The following is a 25,230-nucleotide window of genomic DNA, read 5'->3' on the forward strand; positions in this document are numbered from 1 at the left end:
CCGCAGGTAACAAATAGCCCACGACAAACTACTTAGTACCAATGAGCCATTGGTCCCTGTTAGGACCAGATTCATTTCAGCCTCTCCCTCAACGGGTCTCCCCATGCCTGATCTTTGCATTTAAACACCAGCAGGCTAACGGCTCTGCTACTCTTCCCCCAGCTGATGCGGGTTGGAGAGGGAGCCAGTCTCACCCCAAGGCTCTGAAGTGAGGGTGGCTGGAGTTGAGGGTGTTCAGAACATGCCACCAGTAGGGAGAGGCAGGTGCTACGGGACAGTCCTTTCCAGAGAAGGGCTGGTGCTTGGGCCATTCAAAACTAGGTCCAAGTAAATGCCGCCCTAGGATCAATCCAAGGTGAGGGGGGTGGAGAGCAATGACGTGTCGAGCCGAAAAAGGTCTGGCTTTTATTTTATTCTGGAAAATAGTTTCTGCACCTTAAAGTTCGCTTTCGCAGAATGACGTTTGGACATAAAAACAGCATCTCTCCCTCCCTCCCCACAGCCCCCCTGCTCAAAATTCCTTCCTCCCCTCCTCCCCTTCCACTGAGAATGGCTTCAAGACTGGTCCAGGCATGTGGTTCTACCTCTCACCACCCCCCTCCCCTGGGAAGGGGGCAGCAGGCAGAGAGGGTAATAGTGGACTAATCCCAACCCCCCTGGTAGAGGGAGCAACCACTAGGGGAAAGGAAACTGGTTTCAATCAACCTCCTTGAACAAAGGGTGGGCTTCAATCCCAACTCCCCTCAGTGCAGACCCCGCTCCATCTGAGGCTGAACAGAGCAGCTGGCTTCCCAGGCACCCTCAGTGTTTGGGGGTAGGGGACAGAGTATGGGATCCTCTCCAAGAGGGTAAGAGCACCCCAGGTGGTCATATCTACTCCTCTCTTGCAAACCCACAGAGGAAAAACTCCCTCCACCAGAACCTCACATTGCTTCGGCCAGGAACAGGGAGGGCTCACAAGGAGAGCTCCATCAGCCACAACGTAGTCGGGCTTCGTTTCGCTGGATCGACTTCCTCACCTTGAAGTCAACCAGAGTCTAAAGGCCTCTTGGCAGCATGGGGCAGAAAGCCCTACCTTGGAGCCACGTGTGGTGAGGACAGCCCAGAGCAAACAGAACAGGGTTGGACTTTTGCCGCAGGCAGGGTGTGATGGAAGAGCCTGCCCAGCTCCCAGTTCCTGCCCAGGAGAATGGCAGGGATCCAACCCAACCTGGATGGCTCCCTGAAGAGCTGCCTGGATCCCACTGAAGTTCCTGCCTACAAATGGACCTCCCTCTCCCAGAGATTCTTCCTTCCGATAGATTCCCCCCATCCTGGCCCAAGGAGGGGAGGAAAGTTACACACACACACACACACACTGAAGCACCCTTACTCTGAGAAAGCCTCCAGCACTCTGGATATGGCTTACCAGAGCTGGGAGGGAAGGGGCACTTTGGAGACAGGACATTTTCAGACCCTTTAATACACTCTTGGAACAACCATCTCCTTCTTGGCTGTTGACATGGGAGCTCCTCTCTGCCTGACCTCACCAACAGGGTTTGGATCGCAGGGAAGCTTCTGCACCCACCCATCCTTTGCCAAACTTGCCCTAGGGCACCAAGCAATTTCATGGGTGATGTAGAATGCCAATGGGCGGTTTGGTTTCTCTCCTCCCCTGGCTCACCTCCCAGACGGGGGAAGATAAGGGGATTTAAAACAAAAACAGAACAATACAGCAAAATAATACAGTGGGGGAAAAGTTACCCTTTGGTGTGGTCTACATTTTGGCCAAATAAGGTCTGAACTGTAACTCTCCCTCCCCAAACTGGCTCTTGAACAGCTCAGCAGCACCTCTTAGGAGACTGGAGAGGGGGGTCTACCCCCACAGATAAGGCAGGGCTCATTGTCAGAGAGCCCCTTCTCTTGTATCCCACCACCCCTGTGGTTTTCCTTCATGGTGATATCTCATGTCTCTCCCCATTGCTACACCAACTATGTAGCAAGGGAATCATGACCACCATGACCATGGCAGCAGGGGAATCAGCCACCATCCGGCAGGGACTGAGCCAACTTTGAACCAAACTTCAACCCAGGAAAAGATGGAGGCCCCCACTGAGGATTAAGGCAGGCCGCAAGCTCGGGTCTCTCCCTTCCTCACCAGGGAGAGTAACACAAACCGGATTGCAGAGCCCCGGCTCCGTAACAAACTTCTTCGGCGCACAGTGTAGAAAAGCAGCGATGAAGGACAAAGGGAAGGGACCACCGTGGTGGAACGCCCACTGCAAGCAGAGGAACGTTGTGGGGACGTTACGTTGCTGGATAGAGGGAAGCCAGGACAACTCCTCACACCTCCCAGACCCAGAGGGCTGCTCGGAGACCACTGAGCAGGTCAAAGGGCGAGAAAGTTCTGATGCTCGAGCCCTGCTAGAGATGGTCCCATGGAGACACCAAAGAGGTCATCATGGACATAAAGATCCCTGCCCCTGGCCAGCTCCCCTACAGCGAATGATGGGCTCTTGAGGACCTTCAAGGGCACCACGTCATCTCCAACGCTCCCTCCCAGCTATAGCCAGAGGTGACCCCTGCCCCCTCCCACTCTGCCCCCAACTAAGGATGGTGAGGTGGGAACTGCCAAAGGTCCTAAGCAGGTCCTGGCATCTCCATTAGTTCCTCCCAGGCTGACGTGGTCACTGTCCTCTCTCCATTCTTCCCCCGCAGCTCACAGAGGCTGGGAAAGTAGCCACTGATCGGTCAGTTCGGTTCAGCATTGGCTCTGACCCCACTCACCTACCATGGAGAAACCTTCAGGGACGCGGTAGAGAGGAGATCACAATGTCAGAAAGGGGATAGGCACTGGGGGGGATGGAGGGGAAGGGCAGTGAGGAAAGCCTCAGCATGCCCCATCCCAGTCCCCTGCCCCCCCCACATCGGGGCGTCACAATAATCCAGCCCCTCAACCCCAGTATTAAGTGCACAAACACACACACCGCCCCTCCCCCGAATGCACTCGAATGCCACTCAGAAAACAAAAATACAAGGTCTGAGTCCCACACACACACACACACCCCACCCACCCGCTCCATGATCTTTATGGGTCCAACATGCTCAAGGGTCAATGTCCGGGGAGAGACAGTGCTAACTCCAACTGGGGTCATAGCCCGTCCAGTCAGAAGGGGGCGCCAGGTAGACCCGCCGGCCACGGTAGAGAAAGCTGACGATGCCGCGGTAGCCGGCGCGGGGCACCCCTGACTTGAGATCATCCATAACACCCAGGGCCTTGGCAAAGGCCTTGAAGGAGTCGCGGCTGCTGTATTGCACGCGGACGGTGCCCAGTTCCCGGCGCTGGTTGCCCTGCAGCTCCTCCACCCGCAGCTCAGGGGCGCCGTAGACCTTGGGCAGGAATGAGCGCTCGTACTCCTCCTTCTTGAGGTAGGAGAGGTCCAGCTGGGTGAAAGGCACGAAGCGGTCGTTGAGCTTGATGAACTTCAGGTATTGGTCGAAGAACTGCCCATGGCTCACGCCCTTGCGGCCGAAGGTCATGGTGCGGGAGACCTCGGGCCTAATGCAGGAACGGCTGCGCCGCTGCTCCGGCTGCCTCATCCAGTCGTCCCAGAAGGCCCTGGGCCACTTGGGCTCCAGCTCGTCCCACAGCTCTGACAGCAGCAGCCAACCCAGGCCGGGGAAGAAGTCCGTACGGTAGAGCAGCTCCGGCCGGCCAGCCTCCACCATCTGCTCCTTGCCGTTATCATTCCAGGCCGAGACGCACCAGAGGCTGGGGTCGGCCAACAGGAGCGGGAAGGCCGCCTGGAAGTACTCGAAGAAATCTGGAGCCACTTCCAGGTCGTCCTCTACCACAATGGCCGCCTGGTACTGGAAGGTGCGGAAAACCTGGCTCAGGGCCCAGCGGTAGTGCCGGGCGATCTTGTAGTAGCCCTGGAACTTGCGGTGGTCCGTGGGCACTGAGATGTCGCTCAGGTCCGGCTGCTTGATGTGCATCACCGCCTCGCCATAGGATGCGATGACCCGCGCCGTCTCCTCGTGCCCGCAGTCCTGGCTCACAATGATGGGGAAGCGCTCCCGGGACGGCCGGTAGTGCAGCAGCTTGTCGAGGCACCGGCGCACCGTGCTGCGGTCACAGGCGATCACCACCACAGGCAGGACCGCGGCCGGGGAGGCCCGGGGCCGGTGCGGGACGGCCTCCGTGGCGGGCAAAGCCCCAGCGTTGGAGGCGGCAGCGGGCGGCGGGAGCCGACCCGCCTCCTCCACCTTCTTCCTCTTCTTGCTCCAGAGGGCGCTGTACCGGTGGATCTGCCGCAGCAGGTCCTTCTGGTGCTCCAGCTCCAGCTCAGCGTCCTGGGCCAGCCGGATGACCTCCTCGGTCAAGTGGCTATGGTCGTCGAAGGCCGGGGGCCGGGTCCACAGGAAGAAAAGGAGCAGGGCGTTCCAGGCCACAAACAGCACCACGCCCCAGAGGACCAGGCTGCTCTTCTTCAGCATCCTTCACAGGCAGAGGCCCCCCCCCAGCTCGCATGCGCTCTCGATCCCTCAGGCGTCACTCCACAGCCATGGACCTGCGGGGGCAGAAAGGGGGACAGGGAGTCAGTGAAGTACAAGGGAATCTTAGCAATGGGTCACCATTACTGCTAGTCAAGCCCCACCTGGGACCCAGGGCTGGATTACTCCCTCTAGACAATCCTCCAGGCCTCCAGCCAGTAAGGACAGAGGAGCAGCTCCAGCAGCTGCCCATCAGGTTCAAAGCCACTTGGGGAGCGTCCTCTACAGCCTCTTCCCAGTGACACTGAGACGCCCCATCAGGGCCCAGCCCCTAGTGACATGGAGACGCCCCATCAGGGCCCAGCCCCTACAGCCTGTTCTCCAGGGCTCCGTCCATTCCTGGTTTTACGAGTCCCCAGCAAAGGGGCCCCCAGCCCACCCCTCGGGGAAACGATTCCCCATCTGGATACTTCCTCCCCTCGGGACTCTTTCACTGACTACTCTATATTGCCCCATTCTTCATGTCACCCCATTCCTCCCAGGGATACCCTTGGGCCCCTCTCTTCCCTCCTTCGGCATCAGCCCCTTCAACCACCTGCACCAAAGATCTTCCCTGCCCCTTGGTTATCCTTTAGCTGAGCTAACTCATGATCGGCTCGGCTGTCTGGAGGGGCAGAGGCCAACTCCCTCCCTGCATGTCCTGACTCCAGGAATTGGTTCTCCTACAGGGCAGGGATGGGGGGCCTTAGGCCAAGCAGCAGAAATGCCCCCTCCCAGATTGGGTGGAGTGGGGGAGTCGCATGGAGGGGAGGGACTGGGAACCCCAGGTGTGAGCAGAAAGGGTAATCCTCCCCCGTGCCTGAGGAGGAGGGTCCATTGGGAGAGGAAGCTGAGTATACTGGCTGATGAAGCCTAACACTGGATAGACACTGGATCGCAGCTCCCCTCTCCTCCCCGCCCAGTGGCTGGCGTGCAGAGATGCCCTGACAGGCCCCTCCCTCCCCCAAGAGCTGCTGCACGAACCTCAGCTCAGACCCCGCTGGTCCCATGGGCGGTAACTGTGCACAGCGCCGGTTTAAGCCCGTAATCCCACCCTTGCTTAGTGGCTGCATCAGGAGCCTCATTAATCCCCCTCAGTGAGAGCCCAGCCCTATATTTAACGCGGCGGCAGGCGTGTGTGTAATCGCAGGCAGGGCTCAGCCATGTTCACACCCCCCAGGCTGGTGCAAACCCAAGTGGGGAGGACGCCAGGGACGGTGACCATCGAGTCCCCATCTCAACTCCCTGCTTCAGGGCCATTTTGGCAGCATGTGGCTACACTATTGTTTGGGTACGCAGCCAGCCCTCTCCCCTGGGGTGGGGCGGGGCAGTTGTTTCGCAGACGTGCAGCAGCGCCACCCATGGACTGTTCACCCCAGCACTGAAATGCAGCCACCTCTGGGGTGGGGCAGTCATTTCACAGCTGCCCAGCAACAGTTTGGGACAGGAAGTGAAGGCGAAGCCGGCTGCTCAGAACAAGAGCCGGGAGGAAAACACATTATCCCCGTTAAATTTTGCATCTGGAATTAACTCTGGGGCCAGCGCTGACTGCGAGGGGACAGCGCCCCAGCACTGCACTGGGGCCAGCACTGACTTGCACCTCCACCCAGCTCCTTGCAGCCCAGTGACCCCCCAGTGCCACATTGGGGTCAGCACCGACGCAGAGGGACCAGCACCATCTGTTGAGCCACATCCCCCCGGGGGGGGGGGGGGATTTCGTCAGAGATCTCCCACCCAAACAAGCGCCCCAGCCCAACCCTGCACCGCTTGGCTCCTAGCCTGGGGCGCAAAGGCAAGACACACGAGGCTTGTTTGACCAGCCGAGCTTACTGATCAATATTGACTTGGGATGGCAGTTGGGAGCCCGGAAAGTCAGGCCGCTGTGATCTGGGGCCAGTTGGAAGGAGGGCCCCTGGGGGCTGGGGAGGAAGAACCGGGGTGTCCATCTGTCTCTGCTCGACAGGACTCTGACAGAGATTCACACCACTGCTGCTTAAGCCTGTCCATCATTTGGATTCACTGGAGCACACACCTTGGGGAGGGGTGGACCAGGCCGGCTGGTGTCCATGCTGAGCCCCACAGAATCCCAGTGGTGTAACGGATTGGGGGCTGAGGCATGGGGTGAGGTCAGCTGGGTACATTTCAGGGGGGAGGGAGGGGAAGAAACCATGACGCAGAGGTTGAAGAACAGAAAATCCCAGGCTCCACCCAGTCCTGGTTTGAAGCATCTCCAGCCCTGGGGTCTGATCTATCACAGGACGGGGTGCGTGGAGAAGACACTAGGATAGATGGGCCCCACTGATGATTTCAGTGGGGGCAAGAGGGCCTACTGGTCTGATGGGCAGCGCGATCCCACACTAGAGGCCCGCTCCAGCACATCGGATGTCCCTGCGTCCCTCTCAGACAAGCTAACCGTTGTTCTAAAGCAACGTCTGGACTCAGAGACGCAAGCTGGAGCAGCAAGTTGCATTTTTTCCACCTGGCTTGCCAGGGCACAGAGGATTGAGCCGGCGGGTTTGGGAGCTGCTGACAGCGCAGAGAAAAGGCTCTTTCTAAACCCTCCGGGATCTTTCAGACAGCCCAGCAGCTTGGGCTCCTTCCCTGGACGGTTAAGTCCAGGGAGTTGCAGGGCAGTAAAGGAAGTGGGGAAAGCAGATCCACGGAAGGGCGAGAAAACCAGCCTCCCCTTACTCTGCATGCTACTGCTCCCAGTGTGTCTCACAAACAGAGCTGATGAGTTTTGGGACAGCCCGAAACTTCTCCTCCCATTAGCCCAGCACAGGTGCGGGAAAGAGCGAGCGGGGTGCTATTCTGGCTCCTAGCTAGCAGTGGGGAACGGAGGGCTAAACTCCACCCCCAGGGAATGCAAGAGGCAGAAGCAGAAGGGGGACTAAGTCCTTGTACATTGGGCCATTCGGTTGTTAATGTGCCAGCCACGGGGTTAAACAGCCCAACTACGCACTCAGCCTCTCCACAGGTGGAGGGGACTGGATTATCCAGGCCAAGCGGCCCACAGTGACAAGCTGTGGAGACAGGGAGCATGGGCCAGGCTAGGGACAGCAGCACAGCGCCCCCTAGTGCGGGCCCAGAGGGTGATGGAGTGCATCCCAGGTTAGGCACAGCGCCCCCTAGTGCCAGCATGAGGGAGGTACTCGGCCCCAAGGAGAGTGGACAGCACAGCACTCCCTATGGCCTGGCTAAGGGGATGGATCATGTTCCAGGTTAGGCAGAATAGCTCCCCACCCCACTCCAGAGGCAACACAGCACCCTCTATGGCCAGGCTGAGGAGGAATGGCCCCTCTAAAGCCAGAGCGAGAGGGGACACAGAGCTCGGTTAGGGTGGGCATCTCAGAGCCCCACCTCTTCCCCCTGGGTTGCTAAGGAAAAAACCAGGGCAGCTCCCCCACTGCAGCAGCACAGTGCCCCCTCTGGTTAGGCTGTGGGGCAAAGGAGCCTGCTATGCAAGGCTGGCCCCAGGCCTTGTCACCCAACCCCAGTCCTGGTTAATTGCTTTGCGGGGCTGAGGCTCATTTGTTAAAGAGCTAAAAAGTCACGTCAGGAATTTGGCAACAAGTGGAAAAACCTCAACAGAACAGCTCGGGGATTGGGTTAGGAGCAGAGCCAGGGGAAGGAAGAGCTGTGCATTGTGGGTACCCGGCCTGACTTCTGGGTCACTCCCACAGTGATTTCACAACCTCAAGAGGCAGCGATGGGCCTCGCGGCCAAGGCCCTGCTTGGCTTAACCTTTTAACCACTTCTCTGGCCACAGGAGACATCCCATTGGCAGCTCCGCACGAGACTGAGCCCATCCCATTCTGCCACCCCCCCATGCCAACACCGGCGCAGCCAGAGATCCTGCCTGTCTGTAGCCAGTCCCATCTACTGCAGCCACCTACCACTCGGTTTACATTTGAGAGCTGGGACGTAGGTAGCTCGTGGTCAACACAGGGTCCGCTCTCCACCAGGGCAAAGGGAGAGGTAACCGGAGCTCAGAGAAGTCCTCTCCAGCCACCCAGCAGCAGCAGATCCCCTGCCCGGTAGGTCCAATCTCCTCTACTTCTTGTGACCTCTCACCCAGCTCACCACAATCAAATGCTTACCTGGCTAGGGAAGCCAGTTTCAAAGCACTTATCAAGAGGTGCCATAGACCAGAGGCAATAGGTTGAAAAGACCGCTGATATGCAGATGGGCTGGGTTGGCTGTCTCTTTCTCCTCCTCCTCTGCCCCACAGTCCAGCTCCCGCCCTCTCTTTCAGTGCAGGCCTCTTGTGTGAAGAGCCCTGCCAGCCATCTCAGAGCACGCCAGCTTTTACAAGCCACAGAGAGGAATCAGATCAGTTGCCCACTGAAATGCAGCTGCCCCTGGGGAGGAACACAGCCGCAACAGGACACCATTCTCTAGCTTAGGACATTAGGGGAAGGGAAAACAGCAGAGTGGTGGGCTGCAAGGGGGCACAGTTTCAGAATCAAGGAACACCTCCCCCCAGTGGGGATTTGGCCAGGCCTCTGGGATTTAGGCCCCGACTCCGGAGGAAAGCACCAGGGGATATGTGGCAATCCTGGAAGGTTGGAGTCTCAGTTCTCAGCGTCAGCGGAAGCCAAGGTGTTTGAGAGGGGCAGCCCCAGGACAGGAAAATCTCATTGGTTTTCTTGTGGATTCTCTCACTTCCCCTCCAGCTGCCTCCATTGTTCAACAAAAGCCACATCTGGGTGTCCCCCAGGCTGGAGGGAGTAAAGCCAGAGAGCAGCAGCCAATCCTGCTATTCCCCGTCTTCACTAATGCCAAAAGCCCTCCCTAAATTCCCTCCCCATTCATCTCATAATCCCAGAAACCTTCCCCTCCTGTTACCAACTTCCAACCCCTTACCCTTCCAGGACCCGGACCCTGCTCACGGTGGGCAAGAGCAAGCACTGGGTCAGCAGACATAACCTGGAGCCAGGGTGGATGGAGGAAAACAAGGAGGGGGTCTCAGCACAGGGATGGGTGTGTCTCTGGCATCATCTCCTCCCCACCCAGCACTCAAAGGGTTAAGGGGGTAATGCATCCTCAAGGGCGGGCTGCCAGCCCAGACTGCCTTCTCACGCCCTGATGGGAAGGACTTGTTGAAATGAAAGCCACATTGACTAACTAGCCCTGGGTCAAAACAACACATATTCCCCCTTTGCAGTTTATGCAAATCAAGTACAGGAAAGGGAGTGGGTGGTTAAGGCAAAACAGGCAACCTTGCAGGGGCCGGGCTTTGCCATGAGGCCTCTGAGACAGCTGGCGGTCATGATCTCCTGCTGTCTGGATCCAGCGGGTGTCTCTTCTTACCCTTAGACTGTCGGCTGTTTGAGGCAGGGGCTGCCCTTCTGTTCTGTCTGTACAGTGCCTGTAGAGCACAACAGGGGCCTGGGCTCTTAGACAATACTTATTAATAACCGGTGTGTTGTGGCAGGGCGTGGAGATGCCCACAGAGCTCGGGGCTCGCTTGTACTAGGGGCTGTGCGTACAGAGCAAGACGGTCCCTGCCCCAAGGAACAAAGGAAGGATTATCTCCTCATTTTACAGATAGGAAAACCGAGGCACGGTGACTTGTCCACGGTCACATGGGGAGCTTGTGGCAGAGCTGGGAACTGCACCCAGGCCGGTTTCTTGACAACTCCTGGGACGATCCTGTGGTTGCCTGGCTCCCTTCTGGAGCATTCCCCCTTGTCCGACACCCCAGATTCCTCAAATCCTCCAGATCTACGGGGTTCAACCTCCCACCCCATACTAGGCCAGGCTACTGACAAGGAACTTCCCCACAAGACAGAGCAACCCCCACATCCATGCTGGGATAAGGACAGAGTTTGCCCACCCAGCTTGTAACAAATTTTAAGCAGCAAGAACAGAGCTTCAAACTAGATCAGAAACCAGCCCCACCCAGAAACCAACTCCCCTGGAAACCAGCCCCCAAGCGAGATCAGAAACCTGATGAGCTGGGGAAAAGCCAGAGGAACTACAGAGACCCTGGCCTTTTGGGGGATTTTGCATTGGCGCTGCTTCCTCCAGCATTAACCCTGATAAGGACCCCTCTTCTTCCTCAACCAGAAGGGTCCATTCCGATCATCTCATCTGACTTCCCGCATAACACAAATTTCACCCAGGGATTGACACCCCTCAAACACTAGTGGATTCAGATAATACCTCCCCACTGCTTTAGCTTCCCCAGCCACTCAGTACAAAACAGCCACATCTAACCCGGCAGCAACCGACTCAAGAATATAACACTGCCCGTATGTGCTGCAGCCTTGGGACTCAGAACAGCTACCGTGGTGGGTGTCGTACAGAACCAGGCAGACTCAGGAACGCTGTTTGAACAGCGCGCCACAAAATAACACAAAACCACGGATCCACCATATTGTCACCGGGGCCTCCAGACACAGCTGCCTTGCTGGGCTGCTTTCCAGAGACTAGAAACATTTTCCTCACACTGTCCAACCCTCCTGGGATGGGAAGGAAACACCGGCCAAGAAGACAGGAGGGAAAACTAACACTAAATATTCCTTCTTCCTGGAAAGCATATTGGAGATATAATAATTCTGTCCCACACCCTCCCACCTTCTTTATTTAGACTGAAAAGTCCCCAGGGCAGGGACTGTCTCTGCGTGTGTGGGCAGTGCCTGGCACAATGGGGCCCTGATCTCAGCTGGGGCTCTAGGGAACATTGTAATATAGTCAATAAGTACCACCCTAGACATGATCACAATCACACAGAAGCAGCCGTGGTCTCACCCACCTGATCACAGATTACGTACAGCTTATAGAAGATCATGAGTGCTTTAGATCCCTCTAAAAAGTTTCTTTGTTCCCCTTCCCTGGAAAGGGCAAAAGTTTTAGCCATAAAAAGTTCCCCTCCTTCCAGAGTAGCCGGTATCTTGCCATCACCGCAAGCTCTCGGACAGGGGTTCTGCTTTCTCCCACACCCCTTGTCTCTCTGGATAACAAGGCAGGTGGGTTTCTGGATTCCAGATGCTGTGTCCATTTCACACTCACCCCCTCTCTGTCCTCAGCTGAATGTCAGATCTGGCTTCAAGGCTGCAGCTCAGGAGACAGTCTCCCCTCTGTCTGTGCACATGTCCAGCTCGAGGACCCCACTTGTTATAGACTCTGGCTCTGTCCCCTAGCTAACCCCCACCTCTTGCCTCTCTCTGTACCAGTCGCTGTTCAACAAGGCAAGCGACCCAAGTCCAGCATTATGAACTCACCTCTCTAATCACTTCTCTCTCTCTCTGCTGATATCTGATTTCCAGCTGCAGTGGGGGGCGGGATGGGGGGAGAAACAGCAGACAGATCCGCTCTGGGCAATGGTACAGAGCAGAGGGGACAGCAACATACCGAGCCGTGTCCTGTTGAAGTTTTAACGCACGGCAGTTTCGGCACAGTCCTCGCTGGCTCAGCTGGTTTCACTCCCCTCAGCAGTACCAGGAAACGTGGCCCTCCCATGTAGGCTAGGAGAGGAGGAAGGAAAGCAGGGTCAGAGGTTGCTATGGGGCGGCCCTCTCCATCAGGAAGTCAGCCTCCCTTCACACCCCCTCCCCCCCCAAGTCTGAAAGGGAAGGAGAGTTTAACCCTCACACACCCAGACCTGGGAGAAAGGTGAACAGGAGAATCAAAGGCTTACAGGATCTTTGTGGAGCGGGGACAGGAAGAGAGAGGTGAAGGGGGCCGGATCCTGATCTCTGTTGTTGCCCCTGGGTAAATCAGGAGCGACCCCACTTCCATCAATGGAGTCCAGGCCGGATCCTGCTCTCAGTGACCCCAGCCTGACTAGAGAGCAGCAGGGGAACTCCACATTTACACAGCAGGGTAACAAAGCAGAATCTGGCCCAGAGCCTAGCGGGGACAGGGTGAGAAATTGGAGAGTGGGTCACAGGCCAAGGATCAAACTTTGTTGATGAAGCTTTGGGAGCCGGCCCTTTCCTGCAGCTGATTAGCCTGAACACCAGACAGCCCCATTGAGTTAATCTCTAATGCCACGTTTGCTTATAGAGGAGAGTTAACCATTAACTGTTCCCTCGGCAGCTGCTCCCTTGGAAACAGAGATGGAGGGGGGTTCAGGAGGTAAACGGAGCCAATCAAATCTGACCCCAGGTTGGGGGACAGGGGGGGAAATGGGGTCTTTCTCCTCTAGGGGGCACCAGCTCTGAACCAAGTCCAGGGCGAAGGACTGGCTCAATGGGGGTTGCGGAAGGGGACCTTTCCCCTTTTGTGGGAGCCAGCCCCAGCTTGGAGGGCAAATGGCTGGCTCAAGGTGGTGGTGGTGGTGGTGGGGGGGGGGTGTCAGGAAATGGGCCTTACAAGAAATTAAACAGAATATTCCCTGCCCCCGCCCCAGCCTTTGAAAGCAGCCAGGAATTCAAGCTGCTGTGTCCTCACCTCACCCACCCCAGGAGTCTGGAGGAATTACAGTGCAGGGTTCAGACACCAACCAGGGATCTCAGCAGCCATTTGTGCAGTGCCCACAACCCCAGGCTTTCCCAGGCCAAGACGGATGCCCTCCCATCACAGCACAAGGGAAAAAGCCAAGGGGAGACAGTTACAGTCACAAAAGTGGGGGGGATAGATAGAGGGAAGAGATCTGCATCAACACCCTTCTTGATCTCACACACACATGCTCCCTGTAGGAAATTGGAGGTGTATCTGCCCCATTTTTTATAGCTGTTCCACCTCAGAGTGGAGATTTCAAGCAAACAGGACCAGGCCAGGTCAGCATTTGGACGGGAGATCTCCAGGGAGATCTAGGGGCTGCAGAGGGCACCTAGAGAGGTGGTGGTGGTGGGGGGGGTGTCTCAGTAGGGACTGCCCCTCCCCTCTTGGTCAGCGCCATCCGCAGTAACCCAGTGTGGTGCAGCGAGGGGGCTCTCTCTTTTCACATGAGGCGGTGCAAACAGGCCCTGATCACTTGTGATCGTTCGCCAACAGCACCCAACAATTAAGCGGTTTCCTCCAGCGCCCCAGCTGAATCTCAACTCTGGCTGCCTCTCGAAAGCTCCCCTCGCTGGTTCATCTGGGGATTTCACTTCCTGTCCTCTTGGCTTGCTCACGGGTGGCTACACAGCAGCACCTGCTACGCCAGTGATTCTCAAACTTTTGTACTGGTGACCCCTTTCACATAGCAAGCCTCTGAGCGTGACCCCCCTTATGAATTAAAAACACTTTTTTATATATTTAACACCATTATAAAGCTCAAGGCAAAGCGGGGGTTGGGATGGAAGTTGACAGCTCGCAATCCCCCAGTAATAACCTCATGACCGCCTAAGGGGGTTGAACCCCTATGCTACACCTAGTCCAGAGGTGGCTGCGTTTCAGTGCAGAGGGAGCAATCCCTGTGCCATCTTGCTGTGTGGTTGCTATGGTCTGGTGTGGGGCATTTGAATGCTACGGGAGCAGGGTGAAAAAGGGAAACTGGGGAGAGACACAAGCCCTTACCGTTTGGATCAGCAGGCCTGATCCCGCCAACACAGCGGATGAAAAAGCAAGCCGGATTCCACTCTGCCCTAAGCATCGGCATCAGGACTGGCTCAAGACACGGATGAAGCGGTACAGTCACCCCCACACCCGCCATGTGGGTCGCCATCTCTCTCCTCCACTGGAGCTCTCGCAGGGTTTATGCCACAGCTCTTCGCTTCCCAGCATGCACCCGTGAAGAGAGGGATGCGTGAAACGAGCTGGAGGTTCTCAGCCCAATTCCTCCCTGGAACCGGGTTCCGCTCACAGCCACAAGCTCCCGGGTTGGGGTAACCTTGGCAGGCAGAGCCGGGCTCTCTACCCCCTCTTCTGGCCGGCCCACATAGAGGTTTAGGACGCTGCTGTTGCTTCCATGCTCGGGCAGTAGAGGTTCACGCTTTCAGGGTCTTTCTTCACTGCAATTAGCCCAGGCTCCTACCCAGGAGCTGCCCCATCCCCCCTCCCAAAACCTTCTCAGCTGAACTTGGTGGTGCTAACGGGGCCCGGCTGGGGGTGTGGGTTAGTGCTTAGGATCCATTTCCACTCAGCCTGCTGACTTTGCAGTGAGGACACAGGCTAAACCATTCGAGTGCTGATAGTCCTCCAATGCTTTCCCACAATTCCCCTGTGCGCCCAGAAGAGCGGACAAGCACTCCCACAATTCATGGGGAAGGAATCAGAGCAGTAACCCGGATAGGGCTTTGTTGTGGGGCTGCTCACATCCGGTTATTGACCCCCTGAATTACCTCTGCAGTGAACACGGACCCTTAGATACACAGGACTGGTTCGACCCCCACCCGTAGCTTGCTGGCAGCCTCGGCAGCCTCTATCCCTTGGCCTTCCTGACCGCCCTTATCCACCTCCAGTGGGGGGCACCTATAGGGCAAACCCCATTGGGATGGTGGTTTGTGCATGGGGAGCTAGCCCACTGCGGGGAGGGCTCAGAGCCCTGCTGTCTACTGATCTAGTTCACTTACAAAGGTAGATCAGAGCCAGACGCAAACACAGGGAGACGTGAGGAACAGCCTGTCCTCCCTTCCTCTGCTGCCTGCTCTCTAATGGGAAACAGCTGGCAGCCATCACAGAGCAGTAGAGGGTGGGAGGGGGTTCTCTGTGAAGGGGGGAGGAGTGCAGGGGGCGCACAGAAGGCAAACAGGAAACCAGCCAGCACAGCAGGTCCCAGGATAAGGGGAAGGCGTCTCCTGTGCGCCAATCAAGTCAGCAACCCAAAGGGACGGGGCGGGGAAGGGAAAGACATTGCAAGGGTCAGCAATAACATTCAGGGTGCTAAGTGCATGGGGTCAGGTCACTAAGGGTTAAAACCAAGGCCAGTTGCTCCTGCATCTCCCCCAGCCCCCACAATAACTTAGCAACCCATCCAGCCCACTTCCATGCTGATCCCCCACCCTCAGCCCCCCACTTCTAGCATAGGAGAGGCCGGTTAGGGGATCAGCACCCCTGGGATCTGCTGCCAGCTCTGGGAGGGGAGTTTAGCGGTCAGAGCAGGACCCAGTTCTAGTCCCAGTTCTGGAAAGGGAGTTGGGTCTAGTGGTTAGAGCAGAGGGCTGGGAGTCAGGCCGCCCAGGCTGTATTTGTGGCTCTGCCATTCATCCACTGGAATCCTGGACCGGTTACTTCTCAAATCTGTGCCTCCGTTTCCCCATCTGATAAAATCATTAAGTACTCCTGGAGGAAGGGGGGTGGTGACACTCAAGAACACAGATGACCAAAAGCTGGGCAGGAGTTGCCCAGCGCAGCATCTCCAATTAAGTTAAGGGGAAGCCTCAACAGCTGGCATAAGGTAGTAACGCCCCAGTGGTTGACAGTGACAGACACAGGGTCCCCACAGGAGGGATGGGATGTCACTGCGCCCCAGCCCTGCACACATGGCAGGTGGAGGCCTGAACTTCTGCCAGCCTCTCCTCTCTGTTACACTCGTCCGAATCTAGGTCAGTCCCTAATGAGAATAATCTTCTGGGCAAAACAAACACAATCGGGAGCCCAACCTCTGATCTTACACCAGGGTAGGGCTAATCCTGGTGGAGGGCAGTGAAAACAACTCCACTCACACACACTTCAAGCATGCAGATGGCCCTGATCGGTTCCAGCTGGGTCCCGCCTATTGCCAAACTGACAGCCAATACTCACAGAGAGAAGGGGAAAAATCGTGGGGATTGGCTAACTCAGGGAACGGGATACAGGGCATTGCCCCTCTGAGGTCCCAGCTCCAATCCTGGCCCCAGGGTTGGCTCAGGGAGGCAGGGATGGATGGACAGGGGAGATGTTGGCTCTGATCCAGCCCCAAGGCAGGGGGAACGGCTGACTCAAGCAGGTGGGGCCTGGGACATGGGACCCTTCTCCACTAGGGGGCACTAGCTGTGATACAATCCCAAACCAAGGCAGGGTAGGACTGGCTGGCTCAGAGGTCCTCCCCCTAGGCCGCGACGGTTCCAATCTCGCTACAGAGCAGCCATGCTGATCCCCCACTCTCAGCCCCCCACTTCCAGCATAGGAGAGGCCGGTTAGGGGATCAGCACCCCTGGGATCTGCTGCCAGCTCTGGGAGGGGAGTTTAGCGGTCAGAGTAGCGGTAGTCATTTTCATCCAGTCTACCCTGCGTGAAGTGAATTGGTGGGTCTCAATCAAATTCAGAGCAGACAGGGGTCCGTCGTATACGAAATGGGGAGAGGTGGTCAGGGGCAAATGGCTTATGGAGACTGAACACCCTCATCTGCCTCTAAAAGAGCACTGGGCTCTGGCACATTGGCAGGGGCAACGCTCAGAGAGGCCAGCGCAATCCAGGGAGAGAAATCTCTTCCGTGGCTGCCCAGGGGAACCTGATAACTAAGCGCCTTCCACACCACCCGCTGTCTTTCTTCCTGAGGAGCCCAGAGACAGAGATACACCCTCAGCCCAGGACAGTGGGGAGAGAAGGGATCCAGCGGCAAAAGCATCTCCCAAGAGGCTGGTAGATCCTATCTTCTGACCAGTGTATGTGAGAGGCTGGAATCCCCCTCACGCACCCTTGGGACCTTGCCACAGAAGACCATATTACAACCTAACCAGGCACACATCTGGGTTTGGCAGGGAATTGTCTGGCTCTGTACTGGTGCATTCTGGAAAAATCTAGTCAGCTATCCCACGGTGCTTCAGCCCCGCATGGAGTGATGCATTCTTGGATGTGCTACAGAGTGCAGAGGAAGGAGAACCAGCCTACCTGGTTATACCAGTAGCATCGGGGTGTGAACTGGTCTACACACCCAAGATAGACAGGTGCCAGCCTATGCCAAGATTCCTGCAAGGGCTGCTAACCAAGGATCAGCCACATGGCATGCAGACAAAAGCCACTTCCAGAGCTGATTATGTCACTAACCAGTTACAGACAAGAGAAGAGATGCGGGTGAGTTTGCCATCAGCTCAGCCCCCCCAATCTCAGGAGACGGGGAAGGGCAGCTGCTATCTGGCCCTTAGTGATGATTGCTCTGTCTGATTACACAGTACTATCAGACATAATAAGCACCTATCACACTTTTCATCCCTTGATCTCAAAGCACTTTACCAAGGCAGGCACGTTGCACTACCATGCATAGTATGGAGGGGGAAACTGAGGCACAGAGATTCAGTGACTTGGCCAAGGTCACATAGGGAGACTGACAGGTTTAGGAACATATGCCAAACCCTGACTCCTGCCCCTCACACTAGCCACTAGACCCCACTCCCCTCCCAGAACCCAGGAGTCCTGACTCCCAGTCCCCACTGCTCTAACACACTAGCTTCTCTCACCCACGCCACCTCTGAAATGCAGCCATCTCTAGTTTAGAGAGCAGCACCATCACTGGGTTGGGGGCTGAGAACATCTCCAATTCTGGAGAATCCCAGCCTTGGGCTCTCCCACACACAACTCTACTGATACCCCTCAATCCTGATTGCAGCTCCCTGCTATCCCAGCCGTTGGCTGCCCTCCCCCCAGCTCTACCACAAAAAACGAGTTTCCACTAGAACTGCACATACGACCAGGAACTGCAGACTGGCCGTGTAGCTCACATCAACCCTGCTCTGCGTCCCCATCCATGTCAAGATCCAGTTCAGATTCATCCCCTCGAGTACAGCACCACCATGGATTTGTAGTACTGGAGAGGATAGCCCAGCGCTGGAATAGTGGGGTGGCTGAGAGTCAGGATTGAGAGGCCTCAGTAGAGCTGTGTGTGTGAGGGAGCCAGAGCTAGACCACCAGTGGGGGCGGGGAGGAGAGTACCAGCAGATCTAGTCTCTTTACTCCCTTCTGCTAGCATCCATCCCCTCCTTGCCCTTTCCCACAATTGCCCCACTGAGGACACAAGAACCTTCCCCTCTACAGTTCCCATCATCTGGGAGAGCCTCCCCCCCAACCCCCCCATCTCACTGCCTCCATTTATTATCCAACCTCGGCTGAAAGCGTCTCCCTTTTAAATAACAGATGGAGGGACATGAACTCACTCCAGCCTTTTGAGATAATAATTTAAGCTAATTGCCCTTGCTGTGGTCGTGATATGCTAAGTGTGTTTTGTATCTAGCTGCCAAAGTGTTCAGAGAGCACAAGAAATATCCCAGTCGAGAACTATCGAGTCCATTAGACTGAACATCGTAAAAGCGCCTGTGTGGTTAAGCCTGTGGGCTGGGACTCCAGAGACCTGAGTTCAATTCTCAGTTCTGCCACTGACTCTCGGAGCTTGGGCAAGGCCCTGCATCTTGCCAAGCCTCAGTTTCCCCAATAAGCCTCCTGAGTGCTCAAGCTCTGTGTATGTGCAGAACCCAGAACGATGGGCCCTCCAGGCACTACCCTACTAGAAATAAACCAACTTGTGTTTATGTAGGACCCATCATCCTAAAGGACAGAGCTGGCTCAGCAGCTACATCAGGCTCAGCAGCAAGAGAACCCAAAGCACTGTAACTGATACACAAAACATTTCACCCAGTGCTGAACTGCAGCCACCTCTGGGGTGTGGCATGGCAGCTGTTTAACAGCTCACAACACCACAAACAATAATTGTTAGTAGTAGTAATTTCTATTACCATAGTATCTAGGAGCCTCAGTCATGGATCAGGACCCCAGCGTGCTAGGGGCTGTACAAACTCAGAACAAAAATACAGGAAGTAGAAAAGAATCCTATAATTGGTTGAAACTGTGGAAAGGTTGGATTTTCAGGGAGGCACAAAAGAATCACCTGAATTACAAACAGTCTAGACCTGCCCCTTCTTTAAAATGAAATTCAACCAACTTGTTTTTCCTTCACAGGTTAACTTTATGCTGTCTGATCTGTCCACCTCCTTTTGCAAGACACCTTAGGTAGCTGCCTTGGTATGTCTACACTGCAATCGCAGGGTGCGATTGCAGCGCACGTAGACGTACTTGGGCTCACTTCAGTTTAGCTACACTCAGGTTCCAGAGCTGTAAAGCATCGGCAACACTGACTATACAAGCCTATCTGGAACCTGGGTAATCACTTGTGAGGTTAGCTCATGCTGCTGCAGCTAGATCACTCCGGGACCTGAACTACCTTAGATCAAGGCTTGCTCAATGGCTCAAGCCCTATGACTGCAGTGTGGACAAACCCTTACTAACATGCTGGGAACACTACTGCTCATGTCAGTGTCAACACTGAAGAAATGTGTTGATGTAAATAAAAACAGGTCCCCCAGTCCAAAACACACGGTATCAGGGCACAGCAACTTCATTTTCAGTTGCTCTGAGCACCTTCGGGCCCTGTTAAAGCTTGGGGTCCCAGAGCCAGATAGAGGGGGGACGCGGGGCAGGGATTGAGCACAGGATAGAGATGAGCCCAAGAGCAAAGGCAATATCTAGGTGCTGGCTATCGAGCACTGCACAGAAAAGTCCTGTCACTCTCTCGCTGAAGATGGGTTGCATTCAAGTTTGCATTCCAGAACAAACAAAAAAACACGTCTTGGCTTTTTTCTGGTATTGGGAAGAGATAGGAATGTGTATACCACAGTGTCCTATCAGCTGTAAAACACCCATCAGCCCCCAGCCTGTCTGCCAAAGATCATTGTCTCAGAACAGAGAACACCAAAAGGATGGTAAGCAGGACTAGTACCAGAGCTCTGGAGCCCACAACCACCACACATTACAAACACTCCAGCAGGGTCAAATTCAATCCAGCCCTATGTCGCTGAGTGGCTGGCTCACAGAATGGGATTACAGGGATTTTTTACTTCTAAGAGATCCCAGGTCGAAGAGGATTGGAAGGCTCAGGGAATGGGATATGGGGCCTTCTGAACTTGGGCAAGTCACTTCCCAGCATCCAACCCCCCTCTATCACCTCAATGGGACCATCACTAAGGGAACAGAAGCATCTGTTCCACTGTCACATGCCAGCCAGCACCAGATGCTCCAAAGGCAACACACAGACAACGTGATCCCAGGGCAGGAAGGAAGTTTGTTGGTAACCCCAGCTATTGATCATCTTATACCTTGAACCCCAGCAAGGACCATCACCGTTGTAGCCCTAGCCCAGAGACACTATATGTATTCACAGAAGTCCCAGCCTTTTAGCTTGCCAAGCTATAGGCCTCATACTGAACTACCTCAAAATCCTGCGCCAATGAGTTCCACCGGTTAACCATCCAATTTTGTTTCTTTACCTGCAACATGCATTCTCTTTTCCCCGGCACTTCATCTGTAGGATGGACTCAAGGCAGAAGGAAATCATCTTCCAGTGGGCAACAGAAACAAGAGGACAATAGAAAGAACAGCAGGAAAGCCTAGCTTCTCCACCAATTTTGACAGGCACGTCATAAATAAATCTCACCTGATTGGTGTCGGCTCAGTGTTGCTGGTGGACTCCTGGCCGCTGGTTCTCTCCCGGGGGAGGGGGGTCTCTGGGCTCCCCCCTCCCCCTTTCAGGACCTCACTCGAGGACTCAGTGCAGGAGGAACAGCAGGAAAGAGCCTCTCCACCTCCTGAATGGGCCACGCAGCTCCCCCTATCCCGGTTCAAAACTAATAAACACACGCCAAGCTTCCCCCACTGAAAGGAGCGGGCAAGTTCTGTACTGGTCTCTCCAATCCTTGAGATAACTCCCCGTCTCTCCTCAAGTGTCCTTCAAGACTCCTAGGAAATCAAGCCATTACAGCCCCTCGGGTCTCTGGGGAGGAGGGCGGCAGCATACACAAGAGTCTGGTTTTCACCGCTCCCGATCAGCGCTGCTGCAGATAGCCCACAGGTCGCGTCGCCTCATTGCTGTTATCGTCCGGCAGCTCTCTGCTCATCCGTGTCTCCTGGTGAGCTCTCACTCCCCAGGAACAAGTTGGCGCACCACCAGTTTCAGGGACAAACCAAAGCCCCGGCATCCCATCTCCTAAAGTCCCGCCAGATCCCAGCCAGTCTCATATCCGGGAGGTGGGTAAGGCGTGCCATCCTCGTCTCCTTTCAATTCCCCCTTGGCTCTGTGTAACAGACACACAGCTGTATTAGACACTGGCTTCCACCCCCGCTCTTTAGTATTAATGCCAACAGGATCAGTCTCCATACTGACTTTATTCCCCCACTCCTCAGGATGGGTAACAGAGGATGAGTACCACTGAGCCCTACTTCCCTAGTTCTGCCCCCTCACACAGAAACCTGCTTCTAAGGACAAGGTTAGTTTCCTGCTCTGTAATCCCAATGTTAACAGCATCTATCACACAGCCAGGGCCCTACAACCCTATTACAGTCAATCAACCTCCTCCTCTCCTGGAATATAGCCACCTATTATCCCACGCACACTCTGCTCCTATGGATAGCTCCATTTCCTCTCTTGTGGTATATCCACCCAAGAATGCCTCCCCAACTATGCTCCAATCATGTCTTCACAATATCTTCACTTCCACTCTTGTGATATGCTTGCCCAATATGCTCCTCCCCAAAGGTCCCCCACACACTGCTCCCATGGTATGCTGTCTCCACCTACCCTCCTGTACTATATCTAACCAATGCCCCCCCTCTCCTCCCATCCACCCAATATGCCGCTTGCCCACTGCTCCTGTGGGATTTCCATCTGGTCTCACCTCCTGTCCATGCCCCATGGTACATTCACTCTGCCCTGTCCACCCTGCAGAATCTTTTGCCTTACTCTGCTCCCAAAGGACGTTCACCCCAACAACCCCTCCAATCCCATGGGACAGTCACCCTAATACAGAGCTCCAGCCCGATGGTGCCTTCGCCCATTGGAAACCTCTCTCTTCCCTCCACATAGTAGTATATTTATTCATCCTTGAGTTCCCCGGTCCACCTGCACCTGGGGGACAGAGGCACAGCGGCCTCTCTTTTCCCTCCTCGGACAATCTCCTCAGATTACCCCTCTCCGCAGCTCCTAGACTCCTTTCCAGCTCTGCGCCCTCTGCCCAGGATGGGGGGGGGGGGAGGGGCAGCTCCTCCCCCCCACACCTGAAGAGATATGGGGCAGCTCCTTACTCCTCCCCGCCTGGAGATATGGGGGGCAGCTCCCTCCCCTCCTGAGGATATGGGGGGCAGCTTCTTGCTCCTTCCCGCCTGGAGATATGGGGGGCAACCCCTCCCCCCCTCCTGAGGATATGGGGGGCAGCTTCTTACTCCTTCCCGCCTGGAGATATGGGGGGCAGCTCCTTCCCCCCCCCCCCGAGGATATGGGGGGCAGCTCCTTACTCCTCCCCGCCTGGAGATATGGGGGGCAGCTCCCTCCCCTCCTGAGGATATGGGGGGCAGCTTCTTGCTCCTTCCCGCCTGGAGATATGGGGGGCAACCCCTCCCCCCCTCCTGAGGATATGGGGGGCAGCTTCTTACTCCTTCCCGCCTGGAGATATGGGGGGCAGCTCCTTCCCCCCCCCCCGAGGATATGGGGAGCAGCTCCTTACTCCTCCCCGCCTGGAGATATGGGGGGACGAGAGGCTGCTCCTGCCTCCCCCCCCCGCCCCTTCCCCACTGACCCAGAGCCGCCTCAGCAACAGCAGCATCAGCCACCAGGTTCCAGCCACTTCCGCCTGCCAGCGCCGGAAGCGAACCCATAGCAACCGCTCGGCCCGCCCCGCGTCGCCCCAGCCTAGCCCCGCCCCACGTTTTAGGCTGACCACGCCCCGTTCCTTCACCCTCCCTCCCCCCGCGCGGCCGGGAGTCAGGCCCCCTTTCGAATTTTCCTCGGGCCACGCCCCCAGTGAGAAACCCCCCATCCCCCTTTCTAACGGCTCATTGCGGCCCGCTGGAACCTCGACACGCCCACAGGCGGAACTCCGCCCCCTCCGCCCACCCCCACGAGCTCGACCCTGCGGCGCAGCAGGATCTGGGTTTCCTGCGGAGCAAACCATTCGGATCGCAAGCAGGGGGGAACGAGAACTCTGCTTCCATTGTGGTTAAAATTACCCCCAGGCTGAGGCTCCATCCTGTAACGACCCCCTTTCTCTCTATGGGATTCACCCCCCCACACACACACACACCCCTTTTTCAGAGGGATTTGACGTAACTATCAATGTCTCCCCCCACGTTAGAACGCGCCCAACTCCCCACCGAGAGAGGGGTCTGGAACAGTCCAATCCCACACGGGGGGGTGAATACTCCTACAGGAGGAGGGGAAGGATTCCACCTCCCCTCTTGCAGCGCGGTTACAACCCTTCCCCCGCCGTGCCTATCATGTTGGTGTGTCCGGGAGGGGGAAGCGCTGAGAGTTGGTTTCTTCCCTTCCGATTCCCCTATACTGGGGGCAGTGGTACAGCCCGAGGGAGGGGAGGTGAAGAGAACCTTTTCTGTTGGGCAGTGGGATCGGGAGGGAGAAACCAAACTAGGCCCTGGCGGGGGCGTGGGGTGAGTGTTGGAATGTACCATATAACCTCAGTGCGAACCTTAGGGACTGGATAATGGTTCCTCACCATGTCTCCTTCCCAGCTCCCATGGCCCCGAACCTACTTCCTGGCCCCGCCCCTGCCTCCTGGCCGTCTCTCCCTCTACCCCGCCTTGGCCGCGCCCTCTTGACCTCTCCCCCTGCTTCCTGGCCCCGCCCCATGCTTCTAGCTCCTCCCCGCTGGCTCCTCCCCCTGCTTCCAATCCCCTTAGCCCCGCCCCCATTATTCCCAAACCCCTGGATCGGCCGCAGATGCAGATGCTCCTGTCTCGACTGGAGTGTAATTCAGCCCCTGGCCTGAATCATCAGTGGGGAGCCAAATCAACCTCCCCCCACCTCCCAGTTATACACTGGGCTTGGAAGGATTCGGTTTTGATCAGTAAAAATGTCGATTTCACCATGCACACACACAGCCCCACAAAAAACATTTCCATATCAGTAATAATCAACATTAACAGCTGGGCAACCCAAGGAAAAGGCTGCTTGAGAATTTATTCCAGTTTGATGTTACGGATATTTCCATTGTATATTTAGACATGTGATGGGGATGATGTGTTTTAACACCAATAAAGCTTTAACTTTTTTGAATCTCAACGCCTATTAACTCGTTAATTATTGTCTGACCCCCTTGTGGCTGATCCTGCTTAATTCCCGCAACTGCAACAATTTAAATGGATCAAATTAAAAAATGCTTAAAAATAAACATCGAAACATGGAAAAAATAAAACTTGAATGCTGCCAAGTCTCCTTATACACCTGTTAAACTGAAGCGATATTGACAATCTCCCCAGCTGCCCCCTAGAGGCTCCACAAGCGCCTCATGTCGCTGTCTTACTCAGTCTGCCTGCCCATGTATGTTTTTATTTTATGGTCATCATTGTTTTATTACAGTCATTATTTTATTATCATTCATTGCTTTATAATTAATTACATACAAACAATTTTTTTTTTTTTTGCCTAGAGCCAGGGATCAACCCTGACTCCCATTCTCCCCTCTGCTCTGACTCACTAGACTCCATTCCCTTCCCAGAGCTCAGAACAGAAGCCAGGAGTCCAGACTCCCACTGGCTTCAAATTCCCTTCTTCTCCGTTCCCTTCTTGAGCAGCCCCTCTCTAACCACTGGACATTGCTGCCTCCCAGCTACATCTTGAATGGAGCCGCTGAGAATGGTGTACAGCCCCTTTCAACCCAAATGATCCTCAAGTCCTTTAACAAATAGTACAAGGTTACACATCAGCCAAATATCCTTTGCTAAGCTCTTTTTTGGGCAGGGACTTTATTCTCTCCGGAGCTGCTGTTTAAAGAAGATTATTCAGGCAAATATTAAAAGTCATCGCAAAAAGAAAGAGTCACAAATTCCCATGCTCTAAGATCCTGCTCCGCAAGCCTCAGAGATTAGTGG

The 25,230-nt window shown here is 55.6% G+C and overlaps 2 protein-coding genes across 10 annotated transcripts in view; both read right to left on the reverse strand.

Moving 5' to 3' along the window:
* Positions 1-25,230, reverse strand: part of LOC144274155 (uncharacterized) — a 135,297-nt gene that overhangs the window by 14,735 nt on the left and 95,332 nt on the right. The window lies entirely within an intron of this gene.
* MGAT1 (alpha-1,3-mannosyl-glycoprotein 2-beta-N-acetylglucosaminyltransferase) lies at positions 410-23,873 on the reverse strand. 9 transcript variants are annotated; one of them, XM_077833536.1, is made up of 4 exons: positions 23,829-23,873; positions 20,789-21,425; positions 11,742-11,984; positions 410-4,550 (listed from the first exon to the last, which is right to left on the reverse strand). In XM_077833536.1, exon 4 carries the CDS (start codon positions 4,474-4,476, stop codon positions 3,115-3,117), a length of 1,362 nt encoding a protein of 453 aa, XP_077689662.1. In that variant the 5' UTR covers positions 4,477-4,550; positions 11,742-11,984; positions 20,789-21,425; positions 23,829-23,873; the 3' UTR covers positions 410-3,114. The 9 variants fall into 9 exon arrangements, with proteins under 9 accessions (XP_077689662.1, XP_077689660.1, XP_077689659.1 ...); XM_077833534.1 differs by lacking the exon at positions 23,829-23,873 and adding an exon at positions 22,923-22,985 and having other exon boundaries at positions 11,872-11,984; XM_077833533.1 differs by lacking the exon at positions 23,829-23,873 and adding an exon at positions 22,923-22,985.

The sequence above is a fragment of the Eretmochelys imbricata genome, chromosome 14, assembly GCF_965152235.1.
Source record: "Eretmochelys imbricata isolate rEreImb1 chromosome 14, rEreImb1.hap1, whole genome shotgun sequence".
NCBI lineage: Eukaryota > Metazoa > Chordata > Testudines > Cheloniidae > Eretmochelys > Eretmochelys imbricata.

Excerpts from the sequence above, each read along its gene's own strand:
- MGAT1 (XM_077833536.1), bottom strand. The coding sequence starts at position 4,476 with ATGCTGAAGAAGAGCAGCCTGGTCCTCTGGGGCGTGGTGCTGTTTGTG.